This window comes from Corvus cornix, chromosome 26 (assembly GCF_000738735.6).
Source record: "Corvus cornix cornix isolate S_Up_H32 chromosome 26, ASM73873v5, whole genome shotgun sequence".
NCBI lineage: Eukaryota > Metazoa > Chordata > Aves > Passeriformes > Corvidae > Corvus > Corvus cornix.
In genome coordinates, this window is record NC_046354.1 from 5,874,588 (window position 1) to 5,902,361 (window position 27,774).

The window sequence follows — 27,774 nt, forward strand, 5'->3', positions numbered from 1 at the left end:
CCTGGCTGAGCCTATCAGCCATTAGAAACCAGGCCTTTTCTTGTCCTGACAGGAACTTTACCCTGGCGTATTTGGGGGAGATTTCTGCCTCTGCCAAGGACTGAGCTACTGGATGCCGAGCAGCCCTGCACAGCCACATCTCTGGAGAAATGGCTGTGACCCACACCAACAGCCATCCCAAAAATCGTGGAATCTGTGCCATTTTTCCTGTTTTTTGTGAAAGATACAGCATATTGGAGTCAAGCTGTCATGTCCATATGAAGACCAGATTATATCATTTGACAGACATTTGGGGCAGTTTCCCAGCCTGTAGGTCCAAGTTTGCTATAAACACAATTTGAACCCAAAGGAATTGCCTTAGATGCCAAGCTGGGGCTGTCCCCAGCAATTCACGTGCAGATTCACAGACATCTTTTGGAATCCTCTCCTGGTTTGGCCTGGAGAGACTGGAAACGAGACCAGGAGAGGTCCCCCTTTGCCCATGGCATTCCATGGCTGACTGCCCCGGCCAGGAACTCCCAGGAAAAGAGGCAAACGCACCCATTCCAGTTCCACAGAACATTTTATCCAACTAACATTTATCAGTAATTCATCTTCTACAATTACAGAGTCCAATGTCAGTTCCTGAATGTTACAGCTCAGCCTTAATCTATTAATCTTAACACCTATTTTAGAACAAGATCAAACAATTTTATTGGGAACTTGAACAGAAAGGAAACTTCTTGACCTAACTCTACCAACTTGTCTATCTACATAAAACAGCAAATATCTTAACAAACAGAAGCTAAACCTAATACAAACTACTACTAATTAACATCTAACTCTTCCTAGCCTGGAAACCCCAAAATAACAGTTCTTCCTTCAAAATGGGGGTTTCCTTCCTTAGGCCAGATGCAGCCTTTTCTTTGGGATTATCTCCTCCTCTTGATCACTGGCAGACTCCGCTGGCTGACGTCTCTGCCAAAAAGAAAAAGGAGAAAAGGAAATTCTCACCTTGAAAGAATACTCAGAAAGGTGCAATTTCTGAGTATACACCCAAATGCCATCTCCTCTGTCCATGCCCCAGCCCGAGCAGCCAGTGGGCAGGGCAAGAGCCCAGGAGTGGCCCCAGTTGAGGGATGCAGAAGCAGCGAGATCAGACTGTGCCCCCAGGTCAGCAGCAGACACCTGGGCCAGCCCATCCTTCCTTCAGGCTACCCCCCAGCTGTCAGGGTGTCCCTGGGCAGGGCTTGGGTGAATTGAGCCCTAACTAAGGCCCGCTGCAAGCCCCCGTTGCCCTGGGCCAGGCCTGGGCAGCAGCTCAGCCCAGTTCTCCCACCTTGGGGGCCGTCAGCTGCGGGCGCGGGGTCGCCTTGTTGGAAGAGGAGCCCTTGGAGCTCGTTGGTGCTGTCTGAGCTGCGCCCCCTTGGTCTGCCCCGATGTTCAATTGGCCTTCCTGCCCTGAGGCTCTTGCACCTCTGCCTGAGAGGGATGGGACCCTGCGGAGAGACAGGACAAGTGATCCCGGCTTTGCTGCTGCTCCCGACTCAGCCAGGACCGGCAATGGCTCGCAGAGCTTTGGAGGGAACGTGGCCCATTTGGGAAGGCAGTCCAGCTCCACGGGCACTTGTGCCCTGCCCGTAAGACTCAGCCGCCCCCGGCTGAGGCCCAGGCAGGCTGAATCCTCCCTGGCAGGGACACAGCAAGATTCTGCTCTGGGGAAGCTCAGGGCTTTCTCAGAGGAGCAAGGAATGCCCTGAGCAAGAGCAGCTCCACTGCAGGGGGCCACAAGGAAAGGCAGAGGGGGCTTTCCTCTCATGCCACAAGCTTTCCTCCAGAAGGAAAGCCAAGGCCAGCGCCAGCCACCTGCTCCTGCTGCCCTCTGGCAAAAGAAAACCAAGGAGCAGCCCTGCCCTAGGGCAGTCCCTGCCAGGCTCCCAGCACAGAGACCGGGGCCTACCTGTGCACGCTCTGCTTTTGTCGGTGCTTGTCTCTCTCGTATTTCCTCTTCAGTCCCTGGAATGTCTGCACGTAGCTGATGGACTGCAGTGCAGGATAGAAGCTCTCGATGACATGGGCAACCAGGGACTTACAATCTTCCTGCAAAAGGAGGAACAAAACACGCTCTCAGTCTCCAGTGGTCACAGGCCAAAGTTCAGAAAGCTTCCAAGGAATGCCTTCCTTAGCCAGAGCCAAAGCCCTTTTGTCCAGAGCAGTTGGGAAGCAATTGAGATTGATCCTGAAGCCAAGAGCTGAAATGGGGAAAGAACGATTCATCTTCCCGTGGCACGGGGCACCAGGGTCAGCAGTGTCCCCAGGCTGTTGGTGACACTTGCATGGAAGCGGGAGGCTGCACTGGGCCTGTTGAGCTGAGAGGCCACAGCCGTGTCTGAGCTGAAGCTGCTGCTGAACTCACCAGTCGGAGGAATTCAAACAGCTCCAGCACAGCCCAGTGGAGCAGGTTGGATGTAGCTCCACTCTGCAGCAGAGCCTGCACAAGGGGTGCCAAGAGCTTTCCCTGGATGATGTAATGGGAATACAGCTCATCCTTCAGGCCAATGATCTTCCTCAGGAAGTGCAGAGCCCCTGGTGAAGAGAGAAATGCAAGGGTTTCAGAGCCACCGGCCAGGGCTGCAGTGCAGCAATTCATTCCCATCCCTTCCCATGAATCCCGAGTTCAAGGGTCCCCTGGAACACCTCCCACCTGGGACACGCAGCCTGGCAGGAGGAAATGCCAAAGGCTACTCACGCAAGGCCAGAAAGGTGTGTTTGGAATTGATCAAGAGGAGGACTCGTCTTAGCAAATCCCAGTGGAAGATGTAAACCCTCATGTGCTCCTTGTGCCGCGTCACACAAAAGGTCAGCAGCTCCAAAATCAAGGCCAGGAGTTGTGCTGTTTGATAATCATCTACAGGAAAAAGTAATGCCTTCAATGAGCAAAAAAGAAAAATAAAAAGCAAGAGATATCCTGTGCTGCCCACCCAGCTCAGGTGCCAGTGCAGTTCCTGACATGGTTTCAGTGGACTTTGGCTTTCCTGGGTTGCTTTAGGAGGGGGAAGTTTGGGGGAGAACAAAACACAGAACAAAGCACAGCCTGAAGCCATGTCAGCACTCGGAGGGGCAAGAAGGGGCTGAAAAGTGCTGCCTGCAGCACCCCTGTCCCTGGGGAGCAGCAGTTTTCCTCAAGCACATTCCCAGCTGGCCTGGCAGGCTGATTGCTGGCAGCACCCCTGCCAATCCCTTCCAGGCACTGCAGGCCTCCAAGGGGGGAAACAAGGAAAAATCCTCATTCCCTATTTCCCAGGTACCTTTGGCTGTGTTGGCCAGAAGCGGCGCAGTCAGAACAGGAAGGCAGCGGGTGTAGAAAGAGTTGAAAAATCCAATTATTTTGGATACCTAAGGGAGGAAACGGCTTCATTAAATCCTGGCCTCGGCAGAGACCTTCCCAATCAGAGAGCGCAGTACCAGCAGAAAGAGCCTGCAGAGAATTCCCGTGGCTCCGACAGCTCTGCCTGTATCTTTCTGGTGGGGCCTGAAGCATTCAGGTGTTCCCTGCACAAAGAGCCATTTCTTTCTTTGGGGGGAATCTGAGAGACATCCAGCCCACCTTGCTCTCCCCAAGAGAATCCCCACCAGGGATGCCAGTCTATCCTGGCAATCCATCCGTGACTCGCCAGGCTTGACAAAGTGTCCTTCGAGTCCTCTCCAATGCAGCCATTGCATCAGGACAAGCTGCCATCCTTTTCCCAGCTACTCCTGTCCATCGCAGGCTATGAAGCCGGGCACTGGGGTGCCAGGGCCTCTCCTGGACTCTGCTGCTGCCGGATGTCTCCCCCAGGCAGCGGGAGCTCTGGCCAGGCACTGCTGTGTCCCTGAAGCGCTGCTTGGGGGAATGACTGCGGGCACACTGCCCCACACACAGGCCTGGCCTCAGCCAAAGGCTCTGGCAACTTCAGCTGCTTTGGAGCTTCTTGCCGTTCAGGCTCAGAGCACACACCACAGCCAAGCGCTGAGCCCAAGCCCAAGCTGTTTGCATGCTGTGCCCACAAGAAGAGCCCTCGAGAAGATCAGGGTTTCCCTTGGCTGAGACAGCCCCGTGTCTTCAGCCCTTTGCATTCCCTTACATCAGCTGTAGCCAGCAGATTCCCGGGATCGAGCAGAGTCTGCAACAGCTCCACGACCTGATCAGCTCCTCCTACTGCAGCAGCAGGATGGTGGAACAGCTGCTTCATGAGCACACGGATGAGGTCGGTACCCTGCAAAACCCAGACAAAGTAAGCCCCCAATAATCAGAGTGCAATGGGTTTCCTGGTTTCTATCAGTCTGGTTGGTTTCTTCCAATAAAAATGAAAAGGAACTGGAAACATGGAGATTGTGTTTGGCTGGTCTGTTTCCCGTTTGCCCTAAGCCTGGTCTATCCAGGCACCCACAAACCACTTTTACTTACGTGGTCCCTCTGCTGGGCCTCTTGCATGAGAAACTCGTGGACCAAGAATGGACAGAAGTCGACAAAACAAGACAAGATCTCTGTGGCAGCAGATGCCACTTGCACATCATCCATTCCCTAAGACAAAAGAGTTTAATTTGGTAGGGTAAATCAGGTTTGCTGTTTCCTATCAGGTAAAGCTGCAAAGAAAAGGGAGGGAAAGGTTTTGGGAAGGTTTCATTCCCAAGTTTCTCTGAGAAACACAGTCATATGGTTCCAGAGAAACTACAATAAGCCAGCAACCTCTTTTGCCCACCCTTTGCCTCCTTTAGAAGGGACACAAGGCTCTCTGTGAATCTGCGAGTCCTCACGTAGGCAGGAACCGTTCCCATCGTGCCACTTCCTGGCTGGAACAGCTGAGACACTGATCTTCTGTACCTGTTATCCACAGCTGATTCATTTTGTACCAAAGGACCAATTGCACACATCAGTCTCTGTCTCTTTCCTCTGCTCACTTCTTCTTCTCGTTGAAATAGATTGGAAGGCAGACTAAACAGCGCCAGTCCCTGCCTTGTTGTGTGGGTCAGTTAAAGGTGGCTTGCCTCTGCGTCCTTTTTGGAGCAGTTCCCACTTTGCCCGGTCAGCTCTGGACGCAGCAGGCTGCGGGGACCAGCCTCCGGAATCCGGGAGACCAGAGGTCTGGCTCGTGGGTCCTTCCACAGGACCACGGCAATAGAGGCAGGTGGTGGAAGAAGGAGGCAGGCTCAATTGTGGATGAAATCCGGAAGGTTTATTGTGTCTCCGAACAGGGGACCTCGCCCCCGGGGGTGTCCAGCAATGAGCAACCCTGAACGCGCCTGCCAGGGGTTTTATGGGGGGTGGCGACAGGAGAGGGATGACAATGGCATCGAATCAGGGAAGGAGAAGGATGGGTCTGCGGGATGAGGGACACACAAGGGAACCTATCTCGGGAAAGGAAGGGAGGGATCCTCCCCCCAAGACCAATCACTCGACGCCCCTGCCAGAACTTTCTAGAAGCTTGGGAGGGGTGCCAGAGGGATTGGCAGGGGTCTGGGAGGAGACAAATAGAGAAAGCAGGGTTATGAACACGAAACCAGGAGGGTATAAACTGGGATGGTACAGTAACACGAAACCCAAAGGGGAGACCCGGACTGAACCAAACAAGACACACTCCCACATCTCCCCCTTTTTTGTTTTTTAAGATGGTTTAAAGTTCGGCTGGGGGTAATATTCAGAGTCTGGATAAAAGACCTCGAACTCTTGCAACTCAGGAGCCGTAGGTTCGAGCTCCGGTTCTTGCAGGGTCTCTGCATCCGGGAGTACCTCGGCTCGGTCAATATCCGTAGGGGAGGGGGAGCTTGTAATCAACTTTACTAACATTCTCTTGAGGAGTCCAAACAAAATTAGGGCAACCAACAAAACAAAAAGAAAAATCAGTCCAGATCAGAAAATAGATCCTGCCCATCCGGATAGTCCCCATTTGCTGAAGATGTCACCGAGCCAGTCACCAGTTTCTTCCCGAATTTGCATCACCATGGCCTGCATCTTGTCTGTGGATGTTCTCCGCCCTTGATGTAAACATATGTGGTCTTGGCCCATGGTTTGCGCCAGGACTGACCACACGTTTGCTGCCTGTTGGGGAACTATCCACGGCGATGCAGGCCATGGGAGCAGCTGCAGGATGATGACAAGCTGCAGGCTTCTGGCGATGGCTTGGATGGACGGTGCAGGATCCATTTCTGTAGTCTCTAAACTAGAAAGAAACTCAAAAGGAAGAATATCAAAATTGGGAATAACAACTGGGGCAGAGTTAGGGTCCAGAGGGGCATAGGGTTAACCCACCCCGGTTTTAGGGGGTGCTTGACTCCTTCCTCCAGTGGGCTGGGAAATACACGGTTTCACCCATTTTGATGGGATCCACCTGGGGCCCTCAGGGGTGGATATGCATGCATATCCCTTCCCCCATGTAACTAGTTCATGAGGGCCCTGTATTTCCCGAGTCTCCGGATCTTTAACCAACACCAGAGGCCTTTCTTTCATTTGCAGCTGCTGAGACCGCTGAAGTGCCACACGATCGGTGGATTCAGGTTCTCAAAGGCACAGTTGAAGAAGTTTAGCGTGAACAGTGCCCTTGAGAGCCTGACAGCTGGGGATTCTAATTTCTTTGAGGACCTTTGCCTTTGTAGCATCCTCTTGATATTTTGGTGAGCCCTCTCGACTATCGCTTGACCTGTCAGGGAATAGGGGATGCCTGTCTTGTGCTCTATTCCCCATTGCTGTAGGAAGCTCCTGAACTCCTTGGAGGTGTAGGCTGGGCCGTTATCGGTTTTAATAATCTTGGGGATGCCCAGGGTAGTGAACACCTGCACTAGATGTTTTTGGACGTCGCTAGCCCTTTCCCCTGTGTGGGCAGAGGCAAAGATGGCTCCAGAGAAGGTATCTATTGACACATGTACATACTTCATTCTGCCGAAAGAAGTGACATGTGTCACATCTATCTGCCACACCTCACAAGTATTAAGGCCACGGGGGTTTGCGCCAGTGCCAATGGCAGGAAGAGCTAATTGGTGACATTCAGGACACGCTGCCACGATCGCTCTGGCCTGGTCATGCTTCAAATTGAACTGCCGAACTAGGGCAGGTGCATTCTGATGGAACAACTGATGGCTGATTTTGGCCTGCTCAAATACATTTGGAATCGGGGCCATCACAGCTGGCGCAGCGAAGGCATCTGCCTTCCTGTTGCCTTCCGCGATGAATCCGGGCAGGTCCATGTGTGACCTGACGTGCATCACGTAAAATGGTTGCTCTCGGTGGGAGACTAGGCTAACCAATTTTGAGAGCAATTCATACAAGGCTGTGTTGGAGACCTCTCGCAATATGGCATGTTCAGCTCTGGAGACTACCCCTGCTACATATGCAGAGTCAGTTATCAAATTAAAGGGTTCGGGGAATCTTTCAAAAGCCCTGACGACTGCGTCTAACTCAGCAACTTGAGGTGATCCTTCCACCTTCTTAGTATCAGCCTCCCACTGCTGAGTTTGGGGGTCTTTCCAAGTCATGACTGACTTATAGCACGCCCCAGATGCGTCAGTGAAAACGGTCAAGGCCTTTAAAGGTTCCTTGCTCCGAATGCTCTTTGTATTTAATTCAATTTGATTTCCGAATTAAAAATTTTGTGGGCTGGCCTGTGTAAGGAAATTTGGCCTGTGTAGCCCTCCAGAGCGAACTGCAAAGCTTCACAATCATGAAGCAAGCTCTCCAACATTGCCTTGGTAATTTGGCCCGTTTGTGTCCTGATTGGTACGTGAATGCAGTCGAAGTCACATCCTGATAACTCCCTGATCCAGACTCTGGCCTTCCGGATCAGTTCAGCCATCAGCTCTTGTGGCCGTGTCATCCTTTTGGACCTATTATGACTGAGAAAGACCCACTCTATTATCAAGAGAGGGTCCCTCTGGTCCCGGTCTTCCTTACTCTTCTTTTTGTCTTCCCATTGGAAGACAACCCCGTGCAGGTGTGGCAGATTACCCAGGATGATGAACTTAAATGGCAAGTCAGGTCTATACCTGCTTGCTTGCCTGGTGGACATCAGGTGTTGCACCCTCTTCAGGGCTGTCCGCGCCTCTGGGGTAAGTGTCCGGGGAGAACTAAGCTCCTCTCCCCCTTTTAGTAAATCAAAAAGGGGGGCTAGGTCTTCGTTGGATAGACCCAGCCATGGCCTTACCCAATTTAGTGACCCACACAGTTGGTGGACATCTGCTAAGTCTTAATATTTGTATTGATAGCCAATTTTTGCGGCACAATGGTCCGCTTTGTAATTTCCAGGCCCAGGTACTTCCAAGGTGGCATCCTTTGAATTTTCTCTTCCTGGAGCTCGAGCCCTGCAGCAACCAATGCACTGATTGTCAGGTCAAGCACATTCGCAAGCATGTCATTGTCGGGGGCACACACGAGGACATCATCCATGTAGTGGAATATGATGGCCTCTTTTGTGGCTGCGCGAACTGGGGCAAGCAAGGAGGAGACATACCATTGGCAAACGGTCGGGCTGTTCTTCATGCCCTGCGGCAGCACTTTCCAATGGTATCTCTTCCTCGGGGCTTCTCGGTTGTTAACCGGAACCGAGAAGGTGAAACGCGGGGCATCATCAGGGTGCAAAGGAATTTGGAAAAAACAATCTTTAATATCGATTACTGCCAGGTTCCAATTTTGGGGAAGCATCATTGGGGATGGCATTTCCAGTTGGAGAGAGCCCATGTCCTCTATCACGTCATTAATTTGACGAAGGTCCTGGAGGAGCCGCCATTTGTCTTTGTTAGGTTTTTTGATGACAAAGACCGGGGAATTCCAGGGGCTGTTGGTCTCCACGATATTCCCCTTCTTAAGCTGCTCTTCCACGAGCTTCTCGAGTGCCTCTAATTTCTCATTACAGAGTGGCCCCTGCTCTACCCACACCGGCCGGTCCGTTTTCCAATTCAGTTTTTTGGTAGGGCACTCTTCAGTGGCCGCCACGCAAAAATTTATCGGGGGGTCAGGTATGTCAATGGTGACTCCCCATTGTTGCATGAGGTCTCTCCCCAAGAGGGGCTCCTTGTAATCCAATACGAACGGACGTATGTTCGCCAATTGTCCGCTCGGCCCCTTAATTTGCACGACACTTTTGGACTGTTTCGCTAACTGGATGCCCCCAACACCCTGCACGTGTCCGGTCACGTTTTGCAATTCCCAATGTGCTGGCCATTCCCATGTGGGAATGAATGATCGTCACATCTGCCCCTGTGTCCAGAAGCCCCTTAACGTGTAGGACTTCTTCCCCTCTGTTGATCTTACAGTCTACCCGCGGTTTCCCTGTTCCTATTACATGTGTGGCACACACCGTCGGGTGTGGCCCTTCTGCAGGGATAGCCTGGGCGACCATCTGCCCTCTAGGCAGAAACAGAGGTGGACGGACACAGCGCAGCCAGAGAACGGGTCCTTCGGGACTGGACGTCATGAGTCCCGGAGCGACTTCGATCTCTGGTGGTGTGCATTTAACATCTCCAACAATGACATACCTGCTAGGGCTTGGGTCCCACGTCCCCAGCTCACCACCGACACTTACTGGTGCGGCGTGCCACTTGTTGGTTTTCAGGAAGAGCGGTGTCGACAGCTGCAACCTGAAAGAACCATCAGCAGGAGAAGTGAAGTCAGGCTGAAAACTCACGTCTGGTAATTTTGTGTCATCGCTATCTGTCCTCCCCTGTCCCTCCTCCCCCTCGCATCCCGTCCCTTTTTGTCTTCACGCGGGGCGGGCGCGTGCTCCTCATTCAGTTTTTTTGTTCCCGGCCCTCAAGCCCCCCCGACCCTTGTTCTCTTAAATTGATAAAACTGTCTCTTGAGTGGACAATCTTTGGTCCAATGCCCGGGCTGGTCGCAGAGGAAGCAGGTGTTCTTGGTCTGCTGTTGAGGCCACTTCTGGCTGTTCTTTGCCGGAGGTGGTCTGTTGCTTCGGCCTGTGGTCCTCTTCTGGTCCGCAGCAGTATAGTGTGTTGCTGTTCCCACCAAAATCGTTCCCCGGGATCGCTGCTTATCCGAGCCGACAGGTTGTAGGTGTGGCGCCTTCGCAGCGCAAACCTCTAACATCGCCTGTATCGTCGGCGGAGGGTCCAGGGGGAGGCTCAGGATGGCTGCCTTGCACTGCGGGTTGGCGTTGACCATTGCCATCTCTGTGATGACCTCCTCTCTGGCCGCCAGCTGCTTAACCTGCAACTCTGTGGCTCGGGTTAATCGCTCCACAAACCTTAGGAACAATTCAGTGGGTTGCTGACGGACCTGCGAGTACGTTAGCACAGGTGCGTCTGGCCTCAGGCCAAGGAATGCCTTTCCGGCCGCTTCCTTGACCTGTTGCAGCAGCTCTAAAGGCAGACCTTGGGCCTGCTTCGGCGCCAACGCCCATTCTCCCTCGCCACTCAGATGATCCATCGTTATTTCCTGATTGTCGGCATCAACGGCCGTATCCGAACTTTGCAGAAGCACCGGAAGGAGTTGACGGAGCTCCTTTTCCCATGCTGATTTCCAGAGCAGAAACTCTACTGAGGAAAGCAAGCACGAGAAAAGCTGACGCAAATCAAAAGGCATCATTACTGCTCCGGAGAGATTTGCGCTTAAAAGACCGCGAAAATATTCGCTTTCTCTCCCGAACTCTTTCTGCGCCTTGCAAAGCTCCTTTATTGTTTGATGGGAGAGGGGTTCCCAGTTGGTGTGGGTCATTCCCCCTCTCCTGGACCTTTGATAAAAAACCGGAGCAGCTGAAGGAATGGGGTCCAGTTCCGGGTTCCGGTCCTCAGGCCCTCCCCCTTCCGGCCACTCACCATGGGAACCGGAAGGCCAAGCGTGGGAACCGGAAGCAGGAAGCGGGTGGCAGCCAGACACGGACCTACAACAACTTCTAGGGGCGGAGCACGGGGGCGTGCACTGATGACAAGTGGGAGGAGTACAGGGGTGGACCCAGCTTGGGTGTGGGAGGAGTTAGGGTACTGGGAGGGGTCATGACGAAAGGGGTTGGGACTTGAGAGAAAGGGGTTTTGGGATGAAGAAACGGAGGGAGGGCAAGAGGGGGTTTCTGCCATGTGGCACCCGCCATCTTGTCCTCGTCGGGCAGGGAATCCATTTTCTAAGTTCTCAATATAACTAAAGCGAACCCCGGGTCTAGCAACTGGGGAAGTCGGGGAACGGGATAAGCCCCGGGCAGTCTGGCCAGGACTGTCTGGGCGGGGGGGCCGAGAATCCTGAGGAAAGCCAGGGAGTCGGTAGCAACCCTGCGCAGCATCGCGGTTTGCTTCCTTCAGGATGCCCGGTTTAGGGGACACGGGTTTAGGAGAAGGCTTAGGGGTAACTGGGGAACCGGGGACAGGCTGTGCTTCCCTCTCCCTTTTTTGATTTAAAGCAGACCAAATTTGTAGGTATAATAAAGAAAATCTATCTAGATCCTTTTCTTTTGTCAATTCGGACTGAGCTATTCTTGCTCCCACGGCGTTCCAAAAGGGATCGCTTAAAACCGAACTGTGGGAGCACTGAGGGAAGTGCTGGAACAGCCACCGCACAAACCGTTTTAAACACCCTTTAGAAAAACGTTTCCCCCCCCCTCCAGGAGTCCCGCAACTTGGAAAAATACCCCCTTTTGTGCTGTGGACAATTTTGCGCCCATAAGCCACAGCACGACGTCTGGAGCTTTAAAAATAAACCAACCCTCGGACACCGATTCCCCGAAACAAACCGGAGGCAAGCAACACACGCGCTCCGGGGCTGCGCAGCCTACCCTGGGCTCCAACGAGCCGCGGACTGTGCGAAGCCGTCCACCACGCGCTGCGCGCGGCCGGGTGGGCACCGCCGGGTCCCGCCGCGCCTCGCTCCGCCGCTGACACTGCAGCTCGTGTGGCTCCGCCTGCACGCGGGAACTGCCTCGAAAGGCTTTATGGTAAGTTCCCCCCCCCGGGGAAATACTTACCTGCTGGTGTCCAGGCAAGCTCCAGGCGTCCCGATTTCCACCGAGGACGACTCTGCTGGCGCGGGCGGAGCTACCGTCCTCCTCCCCAGGAGCGCAGCTCACTAAAACGGAGCGTGCTACAACCGGGGTAGCTTGACGTCCCAAGGACGCACTTGAAAGTCCAATCAGTCCCTTCCGTGGGGTCCGGTGGAAGCAGGGGCCCCGCGATGGGCGCCAAGCTGCCTCTGCATCGTTTTTGGAGCAGTTCCCACTTTGCCCGGTCAGCTCTGGACGCAGCAGGCTGCGGGGACCAGCCTCCGGAATCCGGGAGACCAGAGGTCTGGCTCGTGGGTCCTTCCACAGGACCACGGCAATAGAGGCAGGTGGTGGAAGAAGGAGGCAGGCTCAACTGTGGATGAAATCCGGAAGGCTTATTGTGTCTCCGAACAGGGGACCTCGCCCCCCGGGGGTGTCCAGCAATGAGCAACCCTGAGCGCGCCTGCCAGGGGTTTTATGGGGGGGTGGCGACAGGGGAGGGATGACAACGGCATCGAATCAGGGAAGGAGAAGGACGGGTCTGCGGGATGAGGGACACACAAGGGAACCTATCTCGGGAAAGGAAGGGAGGGATCCTCCCCCCAAGACCAATCACTTGACGCCCCTGCCAGAACTTTCTAGAAGCTTGGGAGGGGTGCCAGAGGGATTGGCAGGGGTCTGGGAGGAGACAAATAGAGAAAGCAGGGTTATGAACACGAAACCAGGAGGGTATAAACTGGGATGGTACAGTAACATGAAACCCAAAGGGGAGACCCGGACTGAACCAACAAGACACACTCCCACATCTCCCCCTTTTTTGTTTTTTAAGATGGTTTAAAGTTCGGCTGGGGGTAATATCTAGAGTCCGGATAAAAGACCTCGAACTCTTGCAACTCAGGAGCCGTAGGTTCGAGCTCCAGTTCTTGCAGGGTCTCTGCATCTGGGAGTACCTCGGCTCGGTCAATATCCATAGGGGAGGGGGAGCTTGTAATTAACTTTACTAACATTCTCTTGAGGAGTCCAAACAAAATTAGGGCAACCAACAAAACAAAAAGAAAAATCAGTCCAGATCAGAAAATAGATCCTGCCCATCCGGATAGTCCCCATTTGCTGAAGATGTCACCGAGCCAGTCACCAGTTTCTTTCCGAATTTGCATCACCATGGCCTGCATCTTGTCTGTGGATGTTCTCCGCCCTTGATGTAAACATATGTGGTCTTGGCCCATGGTTTGCGCCAGGACTGACCACACGTTTGCTGCCCGTTGGGGAACTATCCACGGCAATGCAGGCCATGGGAGCAGCTGCAGGATGATGACAAGCTGCAGGCTTCTGGCGATGGCTTGGATGGACGGTGCAGGATCCATTTCTGTAGTCTCTAAACTAGAAAGAAACTCAAAAGGAAGAATATCAAAATTGGGAATAACAACTGGGGCAGAGTTAGGGTCCCAGAGGGGCATAGGGTTAACCCACCCCGGTTTTAGGGGGTGCTTGACTCCTTCCTCCAGTGGGCTGGGAAATACACGGTTTCACCCATTTTGATGGGATCCACCTGGGGCCCTCAGGGGTGGATATGCATGCATATCCCTTCCCCCATGTAACTAGTTCATGAGGGCCCTGTATTTCCCGAGTCTCCGGATCTTTAACCAACACCAGAGGCCTTTCTTTCATTTGCAGCTGCTGAGACCGCTTGAAGTGCCACACGATCGGTGGATTCAGGTTCTCAAAGGCACAGTTGAAGAAGTTTAGCGTGAACAGTGCCCTTGAGAGCCTGACAGCTGGGGATTCTAATTTCTTTGAGGACCTTTGCCTTTGTAGCATCCTCTTGATATTTTGGTGAGCCCTCTCGACTATCGCTTGACCTGTCAGGGAATAGGGGATGCCTGTCTTGTGCTCTATTCCCCATTGCTGTAGGAAGCTCCTGAACTCCTTGGAGGTGTAGGCTGGGCCGTTATCGGTTTTAATAATCTTGGGGATGCCCAGGGTAGTGAACACCTGCACTAGATGTTTTTGGACGTCGCTAGCCCTTTCCCCTGTGTGGGCAGAGGCAAAGATGGCTCCAGAGAAGGTATCTATTGACACATGTACATACTTCATTCTGCCGAAAGAAGTGACATGTGTCACGTCTATCTGCCACACCTCACAAGTATTAAGGCCACGGGGGTTTGCGCCGGTGCCAATGGCAGGAAGAGCTAATTGGTGACATTCAGGACACGCTGCCACGATCGCTCTGGCCTGGTCATGCTTCAAATTGAACTGCCGAACTAGGGCAGGTGCATTCTGATGGAACAACTGATGGCTGATTTTGGCCTGCTCAAATACATTTGGAATCGGGGCCATCACAGCTGGCGCAGCGAAGGCATCTGCCTTCCTGTTGCCTTCCGCGATGAATCCGGGCAGGTCCATGTGTGACCTGACGTGCATCACGTAAAATGGTTGCTCTCGGTGGGAGACTAGGCTAACCAATTTTGAGAGCAATTCATACAAGGCTGTGTTGGAGACCTCTCGCAATATGGCATGTTCAGCTCTGGAGACTACCCCTGCTACATATCCAGAGTCAGTTATCAAATTAAAGGGTTCGGGGAATCTTTCAAAAGCCCTGACGACTGCGTCTAACTCAGCAACTTGAGGTGATCCTTCCACCTTCTTAGTATCAGCCTCCCACTGCTGAGTTTGGGGGTCTTTCCAAGTCATGACTGACTTATAGCATGCCCCAGATGCGTCAGTGAAAACGGTCAAGGCCTTTAAAGGTTCCTTGCTCCGAATGCTCTTTGTATTTAATTCAATTTGATTTCCGAATTAAAAATTTTGTGGGCTGGCCTGTGTAAGGAAATTTGGCCTGTGTAGCCCTCCAGAGCGAACTGCAAAGCTTCACAATCATGAAGCAAGCTCTCCAACATTGCCTTGGTAATTTGGCCCGTTTGTGTCCTGATTGGTACGTGAATGCAGTCGAAGTCACATCCTGATAACTCCCTGATCCAGACTCTGGCCTTCCGGATCAGTTCAGCCATCAGCTCTTGTGGCCGTGTCATCCTTTTGGACCTATTATGACTGAGAAAGACCCACTCTATTATCAAGAGAGGGTCCCTCTGGTCCCGGTCTTCCTTACTCTTCTTTTTGTCTTCCCATTGGAAGACAACCCCGTGCAGGTGTGGCAGATTACCCAGGATGATGAACTTAAATGGCAAGTCAGGTCTATACCTGCTTGCTTGCCTGGTGGACATCAGGTGTTGCACCCTCTTCAGGGCTGTCCGCGCCTCTGGGGTAAGTGTCCGGGGAGAACTAAGCTCCTCTCCCCCTTTTAGTAAATCAAAAAGGGGGGCTAGGTCTTCGTTGGATAGACCCAGCCATGGCCTTACCCAATTTAGTGACCCACACAGTTGGTGGACATCTGCTAAGGTCTTAATATTTGTATTGATAGCCAATTTTTGCGGCACAATGGTCCGCTTTGTAATTTCCAGGCCCAGGTACTTCCAAGGTGGCATCCTTTGAATTTTCTCTTCCTGGAGCTCGAGCCCTGCAGCAACCAATGCACTGATTGTCAGGTCAAGCACATTCGCAAGCATGTCATTGTCGGGGGCACACACGAGGACATCATCCATGTAGTGGAATATGATGGCCTCTTTTGTGGCTGCGCGAACTGGGGCAAGCAAGGAGGAGACATACCATTGGCAAACGGTCGGGCTGTTCTTCATGCCCTGCGGCAGCACTTTCCAATGGTATCTCTTCCTCGGGGCTTCTCGGTTGTTAACCGGAACCGAGAAGGTGAAACGCGGGGCATCATCAGGGTGCAAAGGAATTTGGAAAAAACAATCTTTAATATCGATTACTGCCAGGTTCCAATTTTGGGGAAGCATCATTGGGGATGGCATTTCCAGTTGGAGAGAGCCCATGTCCTCTATCACATCATTAATTTGACGAAGGTCCTGGAGGAGCCGCCATTTGTCTTTGTTAGGTTTTTTGATGACAAAGACCGGGGAATTCCAGGGGCTGTTGGTCTCCACGATATTCCCCTTCTTAAGCTGCTCTTCCACGAGCTTCTCGAGTGCCTCTAATTTCTCATTACAGAGTGGCCCCTGCTCTACCCACACCGGCCGGTCCGTTTTCCAATTCAGTTTTTTGGTAGGGCACTCTTCAGTGGCCGCCACGCAAAAATTTATCGGGGGGTCAGGTATGTCAATGGTGACTCCCCATTGTTGCATGAGGTCTCTCCCCAAGAGGGGCTCCTTGTAATCCAATACGAACGGACGTATGTTCGCCAATTGTCCGCTCGGCCCCTTAATTTGCACGACACTTTTGGACTGTTTCGCTAACTGGATGCCCCCAACACCCTGTACGTGTCCGGTCACGTTTTGCAATTCCCAATGTGCTGGCCATTCCCATGTGGGAATGAATGATCGTCACATCTGCCCCTGTGTCCAGAAGCCCCTTAACGTGTAGGACTTCTTCCCCTCTGTTGATCTTACAGTCTACCCGCGGTTTCCCTGTTCCTATTACATGTGTGGCACACACCGTCGGGTGTGGCCCTTCTGCAGGGATAGCCTGGGCGACCATCTGCCCTCTAGGCAGAAACAGAGGTGGACGGACACAGCGCAGCCAGAGAACGGGTCCTTCGGGACTGGACGTCATGAGTCCCGGAGCGACTTCGATCTCTGGTGGTGTGCATTTAACATCTCCAACAATGACATACCTGCTAGGGCTTGGGTCCCACGTCCCCAGCTCACCACCGACACTTACTGGTGCGGCGTGCCACTTGTTGGTTTTCAGGAAGAGCGGTGTCGACAGCTGCAACCTGAAAGAACCATCAGCAGGAGAAGTGAAGTCAGGCTGAAAACTCACGTCTGGTAATTTTGTGTCATCGCTATCTGTCCTCCCCTGTCCCTCCTCCCCCTCGCATCCCGTCCCTTTTTTGTCTTCACGCGGGGCGGGCGCGTGCTCCTCATTCAGTTTTTTTGTTCCCGGCCCTCAAGCCCCCCCGACCCTTGTTCTCTTAAATTGATAAAACTGTCTCTTGAGTGGACAATCTTTGGTCCAATGCCCGGGCTGGTCGCAGAGGAAGCAGGTGTTCTTGGTCTGCTGTTGAGGCCACTTCTGGCTGTTCTTTGCCGGAGGTGGTCTGTTGCTTCGGCCTGTGGTCCTCTTCTGGTCCGCAGCAGTATAGTGTGTTGCTGTTCCCACCAAAATCGTTCCCCGGGATCGCTGCTTATCCGAGCCGACAGGTTGTAGGTGTGGCGCCTTCGCAGCGCAAACCTCTAACATCGCCTGTATCGTCGGCGGAGGGTCCAGGGGGAGGCTCAGGATGGCTGCCTTGCACTGCGGGTTGGCGTTGACCATTGCCATCTCTGCGATGACCTCCTCTCTGGCCGCCAGCTGCTTAACCTGCAACTCTGTGGCTCGGGTTAATCGCTCCACAAACCTTAGGAACAATTCAGTGGGTTGCTGACGGACCTGCGAGTACGTTAGCACAGGTGCGTCTGGCCTCAGGCCAAGGAATGCCTTTCCGGCCGCTTCCTTGACCTGTTGCAGCAGCTCTAAAGGCAGACCTTGGGCCTGCTTCGGCGCCAACGCCCATTCTCCCTCGCCACTCAGATGATCCATCGTTATTTCCTGATTGTCGGCATCAACGGCCGTATCCGAACTTTGCAGAAGCACCGGAAGGAGTTGACGGAGCTCCTTTTCCCATGCTGATTTCCAGAGCAGAAACTCTACTGAGGAAAGCAAGCACGAGAAAAGCTGACGCAAATCAAAAGGCATCATTACTGCTCCGGAGAGATTTGCGCTTAAAAGACCGCGAAAATATTCGCTTTCTCTCCCGAACTCTTTCTGCGCCTTGCAAAGCTCCTTTATTGTTTGATGGGAGAGGGGTTCCCAGTTGGTGTGGGTCATTCCCCCTCTCCTGGACCTTTGATAAAAAACCGGAGCAGCTGAAGGAATGGGGTCCAGTTCCGGGTTCCGGTCCTCAGGCCCTCCCCCTTCCGGCCACTCACCATGGGAACCGGAAGGCCAAGCGTGGGAACCGGAAGCAGGAAGCGGGTGGCAGCCAGACACGGACCTACAACAACTTCTAGGGGCGGAGCACGGGGGCGTGCACTGATGACAAGTGGGAGGAGTACAGGGGTGGACCCAGCTTGGGTGTGGGAGGAGTTAGGGTACTGGGAGGGGTCATGACGAAAGGGGTTGGGACTTGAAAGAAAGGGGTTTTGGGATGAAGAAACGGAGGGAGGGCAAGAGGGGGTTTCTGCCATGTGGCACCCGCCATCTTGTCCTCGTCGGGCAGGGAATCCATTTTCTAAGTTCTCAATATAACTAAAGCGAACCCGGGGTCTAGCAACTGGGGAAGTCGGGGAACAGGATAAGCCCCGGGCAGTCTGGCCAGGACTGTCTGGGCGGGGGGGCCGAGAATCCCGAGGAAAGCCAGGGAGTCGGTAGCAACCCTGCGCAGCATCGCGGTTTGCTTCCTTCAGGATGCCCGGTTTAGGGGACACGGGTTTAGGAGAAGGCTTAGGGGTAACTGGGGAACCGGGGACAGGCTGTGCTTCCCTCTCCCTTTTTTGATTTAAAGCAGACCAAATTTGTAGGTATAATAAAGAAAATCTATCTAGATCTTTTTCTTTTGTCAATTCGGACTGAGCTATTCTTGCTCCCACGGCGTTCCAAAAGGGATCGCTTAAAACCGAACTGTGGGAGCACTGAGGGAAGTGCTGGAACAGCCACCGCACAAACCGTTTTAAACACCCTTTAGAAAAACGTTTCCCCCCCCCTCCAGGAGTCCCGCAACTTGGAAAAATACCCCCTTTTGTGCTGTGGACAATTTTGCGCCCATAAGCCACAGCACGACGTCTGGAGCTTTAAAAATAAACCAACCCTCGGACACCGATTCCCCGAAACAAACTGGAGGCAAGCAACACACGCGCTCCGGGGCTGCGCAGCCTACCCTGGGCTCCAACGAGCCGCGGACTGTGCGAAGCCATCCACCACGCGCTGCGCGCGGCCGGGTGGGCACCGCCGGGTCCCGCCGCGCCTCGCTCCGCCGCTGACACTGCAGCTCGTGTGGCTCCGCCTGCACGCGGGAACTGCCTCGAAAGGCTTTATGGTAAGTTCCCCCCCCCCGGGGAAATACTTACCTGCTGGTGTCCAGGCAAGCTCCAGGCGTCCCGATTTCCACCGAGGACGACTCTGCTGGCGTGGGCGGAGCTACCGTCCTCCTCCCCAGGAGCGCAGCTCACTAAAACGGAGCGTGCTACAACCGGGGTAGCTTGGCGTCCCAAGGACGCACTTGGAAGTCCAGTCAGTCCCCTCCGTGGGGTCTGGTGGAAGCGGGGGCCCCGTGATGGGCGCCAAGCTGCCTCTGCATCGTTTTTGGAGCAGTTCCCACTTTGCCCGGTCAGCTCTGGACGCAGCAGGCTGCGGGGACCAGCCTCCGGAATCCGGGAGACCAGAGGTCTGGCTCGTGGGTCCTTCCACAGGACCACGGCAATAGAGGCAGGTGGTGGAAGAAGGAGGCAGGCTCAACTGTGGATGAAATCCGGAAGGTTTATTGTGTCTCCGAACAGGGGACCTCGCCCCCCGGGGGTGTCCACCAATGAGCAACCCTGAGCGCGCCTGCCAGGGGTTTTATGGGGGGGTGGCGACAGGGGAGGGATGACAACGGCATCGAATCAGGGAAGGAGAAGGACGGGTCTGCGGGATGAGGGACACACAAGGGAACCTATCTCGGGAAAGGAAGGGAGGGATCCTCCCCCCAAGACCAATCACTCGACGCCCCTGCCAGAACTTTCTAGAAGCTTGGGAGGGGTGCCAGAGGGATTGGCAGGGGTCTGGGAGGAGACAAATAGAGAAAGCAGGGTTATGAACACGAAACCAGGAGGGTATAAACTGGGATGGTACAATAACACGAAACCCAAAGGGGAGACCCGGACTGAACCAAACAAGACACACTCCCAGAGTGGCTAAGCTTAAGTTTGCCAAGGTCAAGTCTGTGAAGGGCCTTCCTTGGCCTGCATGTTGTTTTAAAACTTGGCAAGTGCCTCATTCTGCCTTCATGTTCTCAGGCTTGCGACTCAAAAGCTGATCTTGAACTTCCTGGGAATGCTGGTGTTTGTCCCACACGGGGACACGAGTGGCTCAACCAACCTTCCCCTAAAGCTACCAAGCCGAGTGGGGCAGCACAAAAGTTTTGCTGGCAGTGCTGTGCCTGGCTCAGTTCCCAGGTTGTTCCTGCAGCAGAGAAAGCCCCTGGAATCTGGTGTTTGTGAGGAACAGCAGCACTGATGCTGGATTGCAATGGTCAGGTGGCAATTGCTGCCCCAGCCAAAGGAGGGACAAAATTCTGTTTTCCCACTGCTGCTCAGGACAGAGGAATCTGCTGCCAGCAGGAGGACAGGATCTTTTGGGGAGGAACCAGCCAACAGCTCCAGCGGAGCCAAAAAGACTTCTCTGGCCCCGCTCCAAGCAGAGCCACAACAGCCCAGGAAAACAATGCCAATGCAGCTGCCCCGTGGCAGCGAGTCTCCTTCCATCTGGACCCTGCCTTGTCCCAAGGACTGCACTGAGCACAGACTTGGCCCTGGTGCAGCGCCACAAGAACCAGGACAAGCCAGGGAGGCGCTTCCCAGAGCTGGGGGAGCTTTGGGATTGTGGCCAGTCCAATCCACTTCCACTCTCAGTGAAACACAGAGTTTTAAGAGAAACTTTAAAGATTTAGTTAGAAAGTTAGCTTTGCTGAATTTAGGTAAAATAGAAGTTAGTTTAGGCTTGGCTAGAATTAATTAAAGGTTAATAGTTAAGAAGAGCTGGGCCTGAAATGAGTTTTTAAGATGCAAGTACCTGATTACTGAATAATTGATTGTCTGTCACTTCTGTGTTTGCTTAGCTCTGCTTAGAATGGGAAACAGAAACATTGATAAAGTCGGTTAAAGGAACAAGGACAATCACCAATTTCCTCCCTCTGTGAGAACCGATCCAAAAGTCACCCAAGAGGAAATTTGGAGGTCACCAAAGTGATTAGGATTGTTCAAGTTCAGAAAGGCAAAAAGGTCAAAATGAGGAAGACGAGTTTTACTTTATCTATCTGGGACCATTCCCCAAATAAAAGACCACCGACTCAATTCAGAGAACACACTACACATGCTTAATGACATTTAAGTTCATTTCCACATGAAGCGGAGAATGGGAAGTGTAAATGTTATAAATATGCATTTATATTTTAGATATTCACAATTTTTGTAGATAAATGAGCGTGTGTTTGCTTGTATCCTTGCACTGCGTATTAGGGAACTGTCCCGTGCAGCTGCCTGGCGCTGGAAATAAACATACACTTTCTAACTCTAAGCTGTTAGAGAGATTTTGTCTGTCTTATTTGGATATTGATGCTAGATCCTTATCCATATTTTGGGAAATCATCAGCAGAGCCAGGGTGTGCGAGCCAAGGGACGCACAAGGGCTCAGCAGGTCCAGCAAGGGCTCCAGTGGCTCTGGCCTTTCCTGCTTTAAGGAAAAGCAGCTGGAAGTTTTCACTTACCAGTAGAATTTCAAGAGCAGGAAGAATTCCCAGCTTGGCCAAGCTTTGTAAAAATGCCTCTCTGTTCTGGTGGAACATGACAGAAAAGGCACAGAAGTCCTTCACAAAGGTCACCTGTTGCATAGGAAAAAGAATTTCAGGTGTCTTGTATTACTGCAGGCCTGGTTCCTACGGTATATCACCGTGTCCCGCAGCCATAGGGAGGAGGAGGAGGAGAAGATCCAGCAGGCAGGAATTGTGCAGCAAGATTGATCTATTTAATTATTTTACAAACTCATTTATAGACTTTTTTCTTCATAGTCTAATTGGACAAAGGACCAGCCACCCCTTGGGAGTGATTGGCCAAAATCCTAAAACATCCATGATCAAAATATTTTCTACTATACCATAAACAAGACTTTCCAAGGTTGCAGGTGGCTTGGTTGTTTACATTCCCTGCTACCTCTTCTGTGAGAGAGAAAAATCTCTCACGGACTTAGAAAAATAACAAGAAGTCCTCACTAACAGCATTTTTGTACCTACAATTCCCCCTTTTTGTTTTATAAGATAACAACTCTACTATTAATCCTAAATAGAAATCCACATCAGTTAATAATTCTAAATATGTTCTTAAGGCTTTAACTATCTGACTCCATAACAAGAAATTTAAAGTTCAGTCTCTGCTTGTGGAAGGACCATCCCAGTCTCTGCTTGTAGAAGGACCATCTGTGTGATGGTTGACATCTTGGTCATCATCAGAAGAGTCATTAGGCTGATGATCTACATTCTGGTGGCCATTTGGATGGTTGGCGTTCTGGTCATCATTTGGAGGTTGCCTGTTCTGCCTCTGGTGCCGTAGGTCAGGGCGAACGCATTTTGAAGGTAGCCACCGTAGCCCAGTATCTGTGGAAATGCAAGCATACCCACGACCCCAAACGATAAGCTCATGCGGGCCTTCCCATGGGTTAGTGAGTAAATTCCGTACCCAGACTTTTGCCCGGGGCAGTTGTATGTCGCCTGCAGACTGCAATGAGAGAAAATGATTCAGAATAACAGGATTATTTGAATTTTGTGGTACTGTAAGGTGATTAATTGTATACAAAGCTTTTGCTAGTCGGCTTCAGTAACCAAATTCAAAGATTCCTGTGAGAATCGCTGAAAAGCCATGATAACAGCCCTTAATTCAACTAACTGAGCAGAGTCTGACTCGGATTGGTGTGTTAATCAACCACTGCAAAGGCAGTGTAGGATACTGTGCGCCCTTACGCACAGTGAACCCTGCTAAAAATTTGTCCCAATCCGTACCCCCAAGGTGCCAACACATCCCGTCCCCAAAGGTTATGGGAAGTGGTAGCAACATAAGGCCTAATTGTAGCTGGGTGCCCCTCTGAATCCTTCATCACCACAGGCCGTTCGCTTAAATAGCTCTGTGTGGTTCCTCCTAACCCTGTGATGGCCGATCCCACCGGGGCTAAAGGCCATGAGGGAGGCCACGCAGTGAAGGAGATGATCGTTACATCAGCACCCGTATCAATCAAACCTCGAAGCTGAGTCCAGGGCGGACGGGCGTTCGGCAGGGCCAGGGTACATGTCATCTGTGGCCTTTGGTCAGAGATGTCTGCAGTCCAGAAGGCCTGCGGAAGTCCCGTAGATCCACTGCCGTTATCTTCGTGAGTTTGTTCTATCCTGGGGACACAAGACTTAAAAGGCACTAATTTAGCAAGGCAGGTCTTTTCAGGAATAGTTACAGGGGGTTTTTGCATGGAGACCATAGCGCAAATCTGACCTTTAAAGTCAGCGTCTGTAACTCCTGAGCGTACTAATATTCCTTGATGGGCAACGTCAGGTTTTCCCACCAGCATCGCACTGGATCCCTGGGCTAAGGGTCCATATGCGTCCAAGGGAACCTTATAAATACTGCTAGAGTCTAAGGCGACTGCGGCTGTGGTGTGGACGTCAAAACCGTCTGATCCCTGGGTGCTGTCTGATCCCTGGGTGCTGTCTCTAGGGTGGCTGGGTAGGCCTGTGCCTGTACCTGTGCCCCTCTCTGGGGGAGTGACTGCATCGGAGAGCAATTCCCCCTCCTTGCACCCCGGCGGAAGTTTCCCGGCAAAGGCTGACCATCGGCATGAGTCCGGGATCTACAATAGTCCGAGCAATGCCCTGGTCTGCCACACCTCTTGCACTGGGGGATCGGTGTTGTTCTCTTTTTGGCTCGGCTTAGGCCGCTTCCGTTTTTTCGCCTGTTTGGGTTGCTTTGGTTCACGACCAGAAGATGCGCGAACAGGCTGCAGGAACGCTGCCAAAGCAGACCTTCCCTGGTTCCCAGATCCCACCTTAGTGCAGGCTTCGACCATGTCTGTTACCTCAGGATCCTCTGGTAAGGCATCTATGATTTTTCTGCACTCCTCGTTTGTGTTATCTCTCACTAACTGCCTTAACAACATCTGTCTTAACCCATCATCCTCAACCTGCTTCTCGAGAGAAGCAGCGACTTCCTCTACAAAAGAAAGGAGTGACTCTGATGTCCCTTGAACTATTTCAGTATATCGCTTTCTGGGCGCAGACAACTCTATGGTTTTCAACAGGGCAGCCATGCCAACCTGTTGAGCTTGCTGCAGGACACCAGAGGACAAGGTACCCTGTAGACTGGGATCAGAGAAGGGACCAGTCCCCATCAAAGCATCCATTCCTGCTGTCTGTCTAGGATCAGCAGCAGGGAGCTGCATATTCCCTAATGCAGCCTTGTCGACAGCTTTCTCCAGTTTCTCAAAAACTGTAAATTGTACAGGTTGAAATAGAATTTGACCTAAGTGTCTGATATCAAATGGAGAAAGCAAATCTGTATTTATCACCCTTATTATCTGCATAACCTCAGCAGAACCTAGCCCATATTGTGCCACCTTGGATTGCAGGTCCTGGGCAACCTTCCAAGCAATTACCTCATGCTTGTCATGCTCCCCTGAATCCGGGAGAGCCTTATACACTGGGAAAGCTTGGATCTCTTTCAGGGAACCACTTCCATCCTGAACTTCTGGCACAGCCTGCGGATGGAGTGTAACAGCTTCCCGGTTACGCCCAGAATCCTCAGATCTATTTGGCATTCCAAGGATTTCTAATAACCTCCAGTCACCCTCCTCCAATGCTCGCATCTTAATAGACTCTAAGAAGCAATTATAATGCATCGGACGTACTGTTACCGTGCAGTCCTGAAAAGTCCAGGGGCAAGACCGGCGCAGCCTTTTCCTTTGCCATGTGTCTACAGCCGCCTGACGACCTGGGGCCAGAACCTCATCTGCCTCACTGCCTGACGAGGAATCATCAGGCAAAGGCCACTTTGGGGTGCTGGGAGTGAACAGAAATGTACGGGGAAGAGGGGCACTTTGGCTAAGTTCGCCAGAGCCAGAACAGACAGCACAGGCTGCAGCTGGCTGTGCGGCAGTTTTTACAGCAGTTTCTTTACAGGAGACCATCTTGGCCAGTTCCGACTGAGTCGGTACTGAAGCTGCAGCCACCGTCTCTAGGGCTATGCTGCACTCGGCGCCGCGGCCAGCACCGCGGCCGGCGCCGCACTCGTCTCTCGCACAGCAGCCACATTCGGCGCAGTCGCCTCTTCCACTGCTGTTTCGCGCTCCCGGGCGCGCTCGGCGCCGCCATCTCTGGCCGGCGCTCGCGGACGCGCCCAGCGCCGCCGCTGCCCATTCTCTGTGGACGTGCCAGCGCCGCCGCCTCTGCCCGCCGCTCCGCGGCTGCTGCCGCTTCTGGGTTTCCCCGCGGCAGCGCTGTTTCTGGTTTCGCTGCCAGCCGCGCTGTTTCTTGGCTCGGAGCCACGGCTCCCGCAGCTGGCAGGGGGGCGCGGGCGGCGGGTGGCGCGGGCTTGGGCATCCTCTGCTCTAACAGGCTGAGCAGGTCCTCCATCCTTCGGGATAGATTCGGTAACTCTGTCAGAAAAGGCAGATGCTGCATTAAAAGGTCCATGGCTCGGTTCTGCGACTGCACAGAACAGTACAGCGCCAGGGAGGGCAGCGGACCATAACCAGGCAGTCCCGGGGCAGGCACGCCCGGCGATACGCCCGCTAAGTTAGATCCAGGTACAAACGGAACCGAACTAGGAGCCTCTCTGGGCGTCCAAGTTGCTAAGCTGCTGATCTGCGGATAAGCTGCGGCCGCCGTCCAGCCGAATGGCAAGGCAGGCTGTGCACCCTGCCTCTGCCCTGACCCCCCTGCCTCTGCTGGCGAGGGGCTTCCTGCGGGCTGCGGAGTCCTGCGACTGTGGAGGGTGAGCCGGCGCAGGCTCTGCCTGTGGAGCCAGGGGGGTTATTCCGAATCCACCATCATTTGCCCCGGAAGCCCAGTCAGCGGGGCCCCCCCTTGGACATTCCTCCGTCACTCATCACCGAGATAGGCGATCCAGCCCTGCTATCACAGTCAAGGGCTGTCAGCAGAATAAATAACGGACGCCAGGTTTTGTGTAATTCTAACGCTGCCGGCTCCCCTGTCGGGAGCTCGTGTCGGACAAGACAGCGGAGTTCCTGCCATAAGGAAAAGTCCAGGGCAGTATCTCTGTCCATGGAAATCCCTTTTAAAGTAGCCCAGTCTAATAATTCCCGAACTGAGTTCTCAGGAATGGAGGTGCGCAATATGCTAAACACACCTTTCCAGACCAGTACCACAGCGTCGGTTTGTGAGCCGCTGTTCGCCATTTCTCAGTTCTGTCGGACCTCCCGGTCCTGGGGGGGAAGGGGAGCAGCGTACCTCTAGAGCAATTCGGCTTGGCTCGCAGCACCAGGACACGTCAGAGATTGCAGAATCACGTCGGGGTCACCAAATATTACCGCAGGCCTGGGCCCTAGGGTATATCACCATGTCCCGCAACCATAGGGAGGAGGAGGAGGAGAAGATCCAGCAGGTAGGAATTGTGCAGCAAGATTGATCTATTTAATTATTTTACAAACTCTTTTATAGACTTTTTTCATCATAGTCTAATTGGACAAAGGATCAGCCACCCCTTGGGGTGATTGGCCAAAATCCTAAAACATACATGATCAAAATATTTTCTACTATACCATAAACAAGACTTTCCAAGGTTGCAGGTGGCTTGGTTGTTTACATTCCCTGCTACCTCTTCTGTGAGAGAGAAAAATCTCTCACGGACTTAGAAAAATAACAAGAAGTCCTCACTAACAGCATTTTTGTACCTACAGTCTTGGAGTCAGACAACTCTCTGAAAGGAGAAAAGGGTTGCAATTTCTAGCAGAGGAGGAGCCCAGGGTTGTTGTGACCTTCCCAGAGAATGGTCTTCTTTTCGTGGAGTCTCCTCCAAGCTTTGCCAACATCAACCAAGCAAAGCCACGGAACGGAAACACAGAGAAAGAAGAAATTCCTCAGCTGGCCTTGACCTCAGAAAGAAAGACGGTGATACAGAAATAAAGTTCTCTGGGATGCTGGAGCTTTCTGGGAAGAAAGCAGAGCTTGAAGTCGAGGGTGTCGGCTCTGTGCTGGTCCTTTCTCCACAAGGAAATCCTGATTCACATCAAAGACATCAGAGCTTACGTTGCCAGAAATATTTCTTGGAGTGAGGACTTAAATGAAGACTGAGCTGCACTGGCAAGGATTGCTGGGTTCCAGAAAGACCTCAAGGACTACAGAAGGCCTCGAGAACAGTTTCCCTTTTCCTCCTTCACCCCTCTCCTTTCAAGCCTTGGAGGAAGCCCCACGAGCACTGACTCACCAGTTCCCATCGCTGGTGGGCACCTGTAGCTCCAGCTGTTAATTGGGCCAGAACTTCCAACCAGAATTTCTGGTCTTTCTGTGGAACACACAAAAGGAACACAACTGACAGGGGCCTCTGGAAAGGCAGAACTTCCATCTTGAGAGGATCCCCCCTGCCACAAGCCCAAGTCTCCACCCCTCCGTTCATTGCAGCCCAAGAAAGGCCAACGCCAGAGAGCACAGATCCCGCAGGATCTGTCCTTCCCAGGGCACTGTGTCAGCCGTGCCTGTGTGCAGCAGAAGCAGGGCCAGGAGCCCAGAGCCCCAGGGGAAGCTGAGCTCAGGGGAGGCTCCCGAAAAGTGCAACTCCCAAGAGCCAGCCGAGACACAGCTTGTCCCGTGCGGCACCTGCCCCGCTCCCCCTGCCCTGACAACATCCCACAGGGATCCCTTTCCCTCCTGAGCAGCTGCAGTCCTGCAAAGCATCTTTCCAGGCCCCCCGGGCATGGGGGAGCAGATGAACAGGTTCCCAGCTCGCTGCAGCCACGGCCTGGTTGCCCTTCCTCGCACTCAAAGCAGCTCCCCCTTTGCAGACGCTCTGCTTTGCGCTTCTGCCCCAGCCTTGGCTTGCCACAG

The 27,774-nt window shown here is 52.9% G+C and overlaps 1 protein-coding gene across 1 annotated transcript; it reads right to left on the reverse strand.

Moving 5' to 3' along the window:
• Positions 1–543: 543 nt before the first annotated feature.
• On the reverse strand, positions 544–27,280 carry LOC120411282 (serine/threonine-protein phosphatase 4 regulatory subunit 3B-like). The gene is made up of 10 exons (XM_039565448.1): positions 27,158–27,280; positions 21,448–21,561; positions 4,427–4,543; positions 4,104–4,235; positions 3,288–3,375; positions 2,729–2,887; positions 2,396–2,565; positions 1,940–2,079; positions 1,319–1,478; positions 544–957 (listed from the first exon to the last, which is right to left on the reverse strand). Exons 2-10 carry the CDS (start codon positions 21,523–21,525, stop codon positions 883–885), a joined length of 1,119 nt encoding a protein of 372 aa, XP_039421382.1. The 5' UTR covers positions 21,526–21,561; positions 27,158–27,280; the 3' UTR covers positions 544–882.
• Positions 27,281–27,774: the final 494 nt, after the last annotated feature.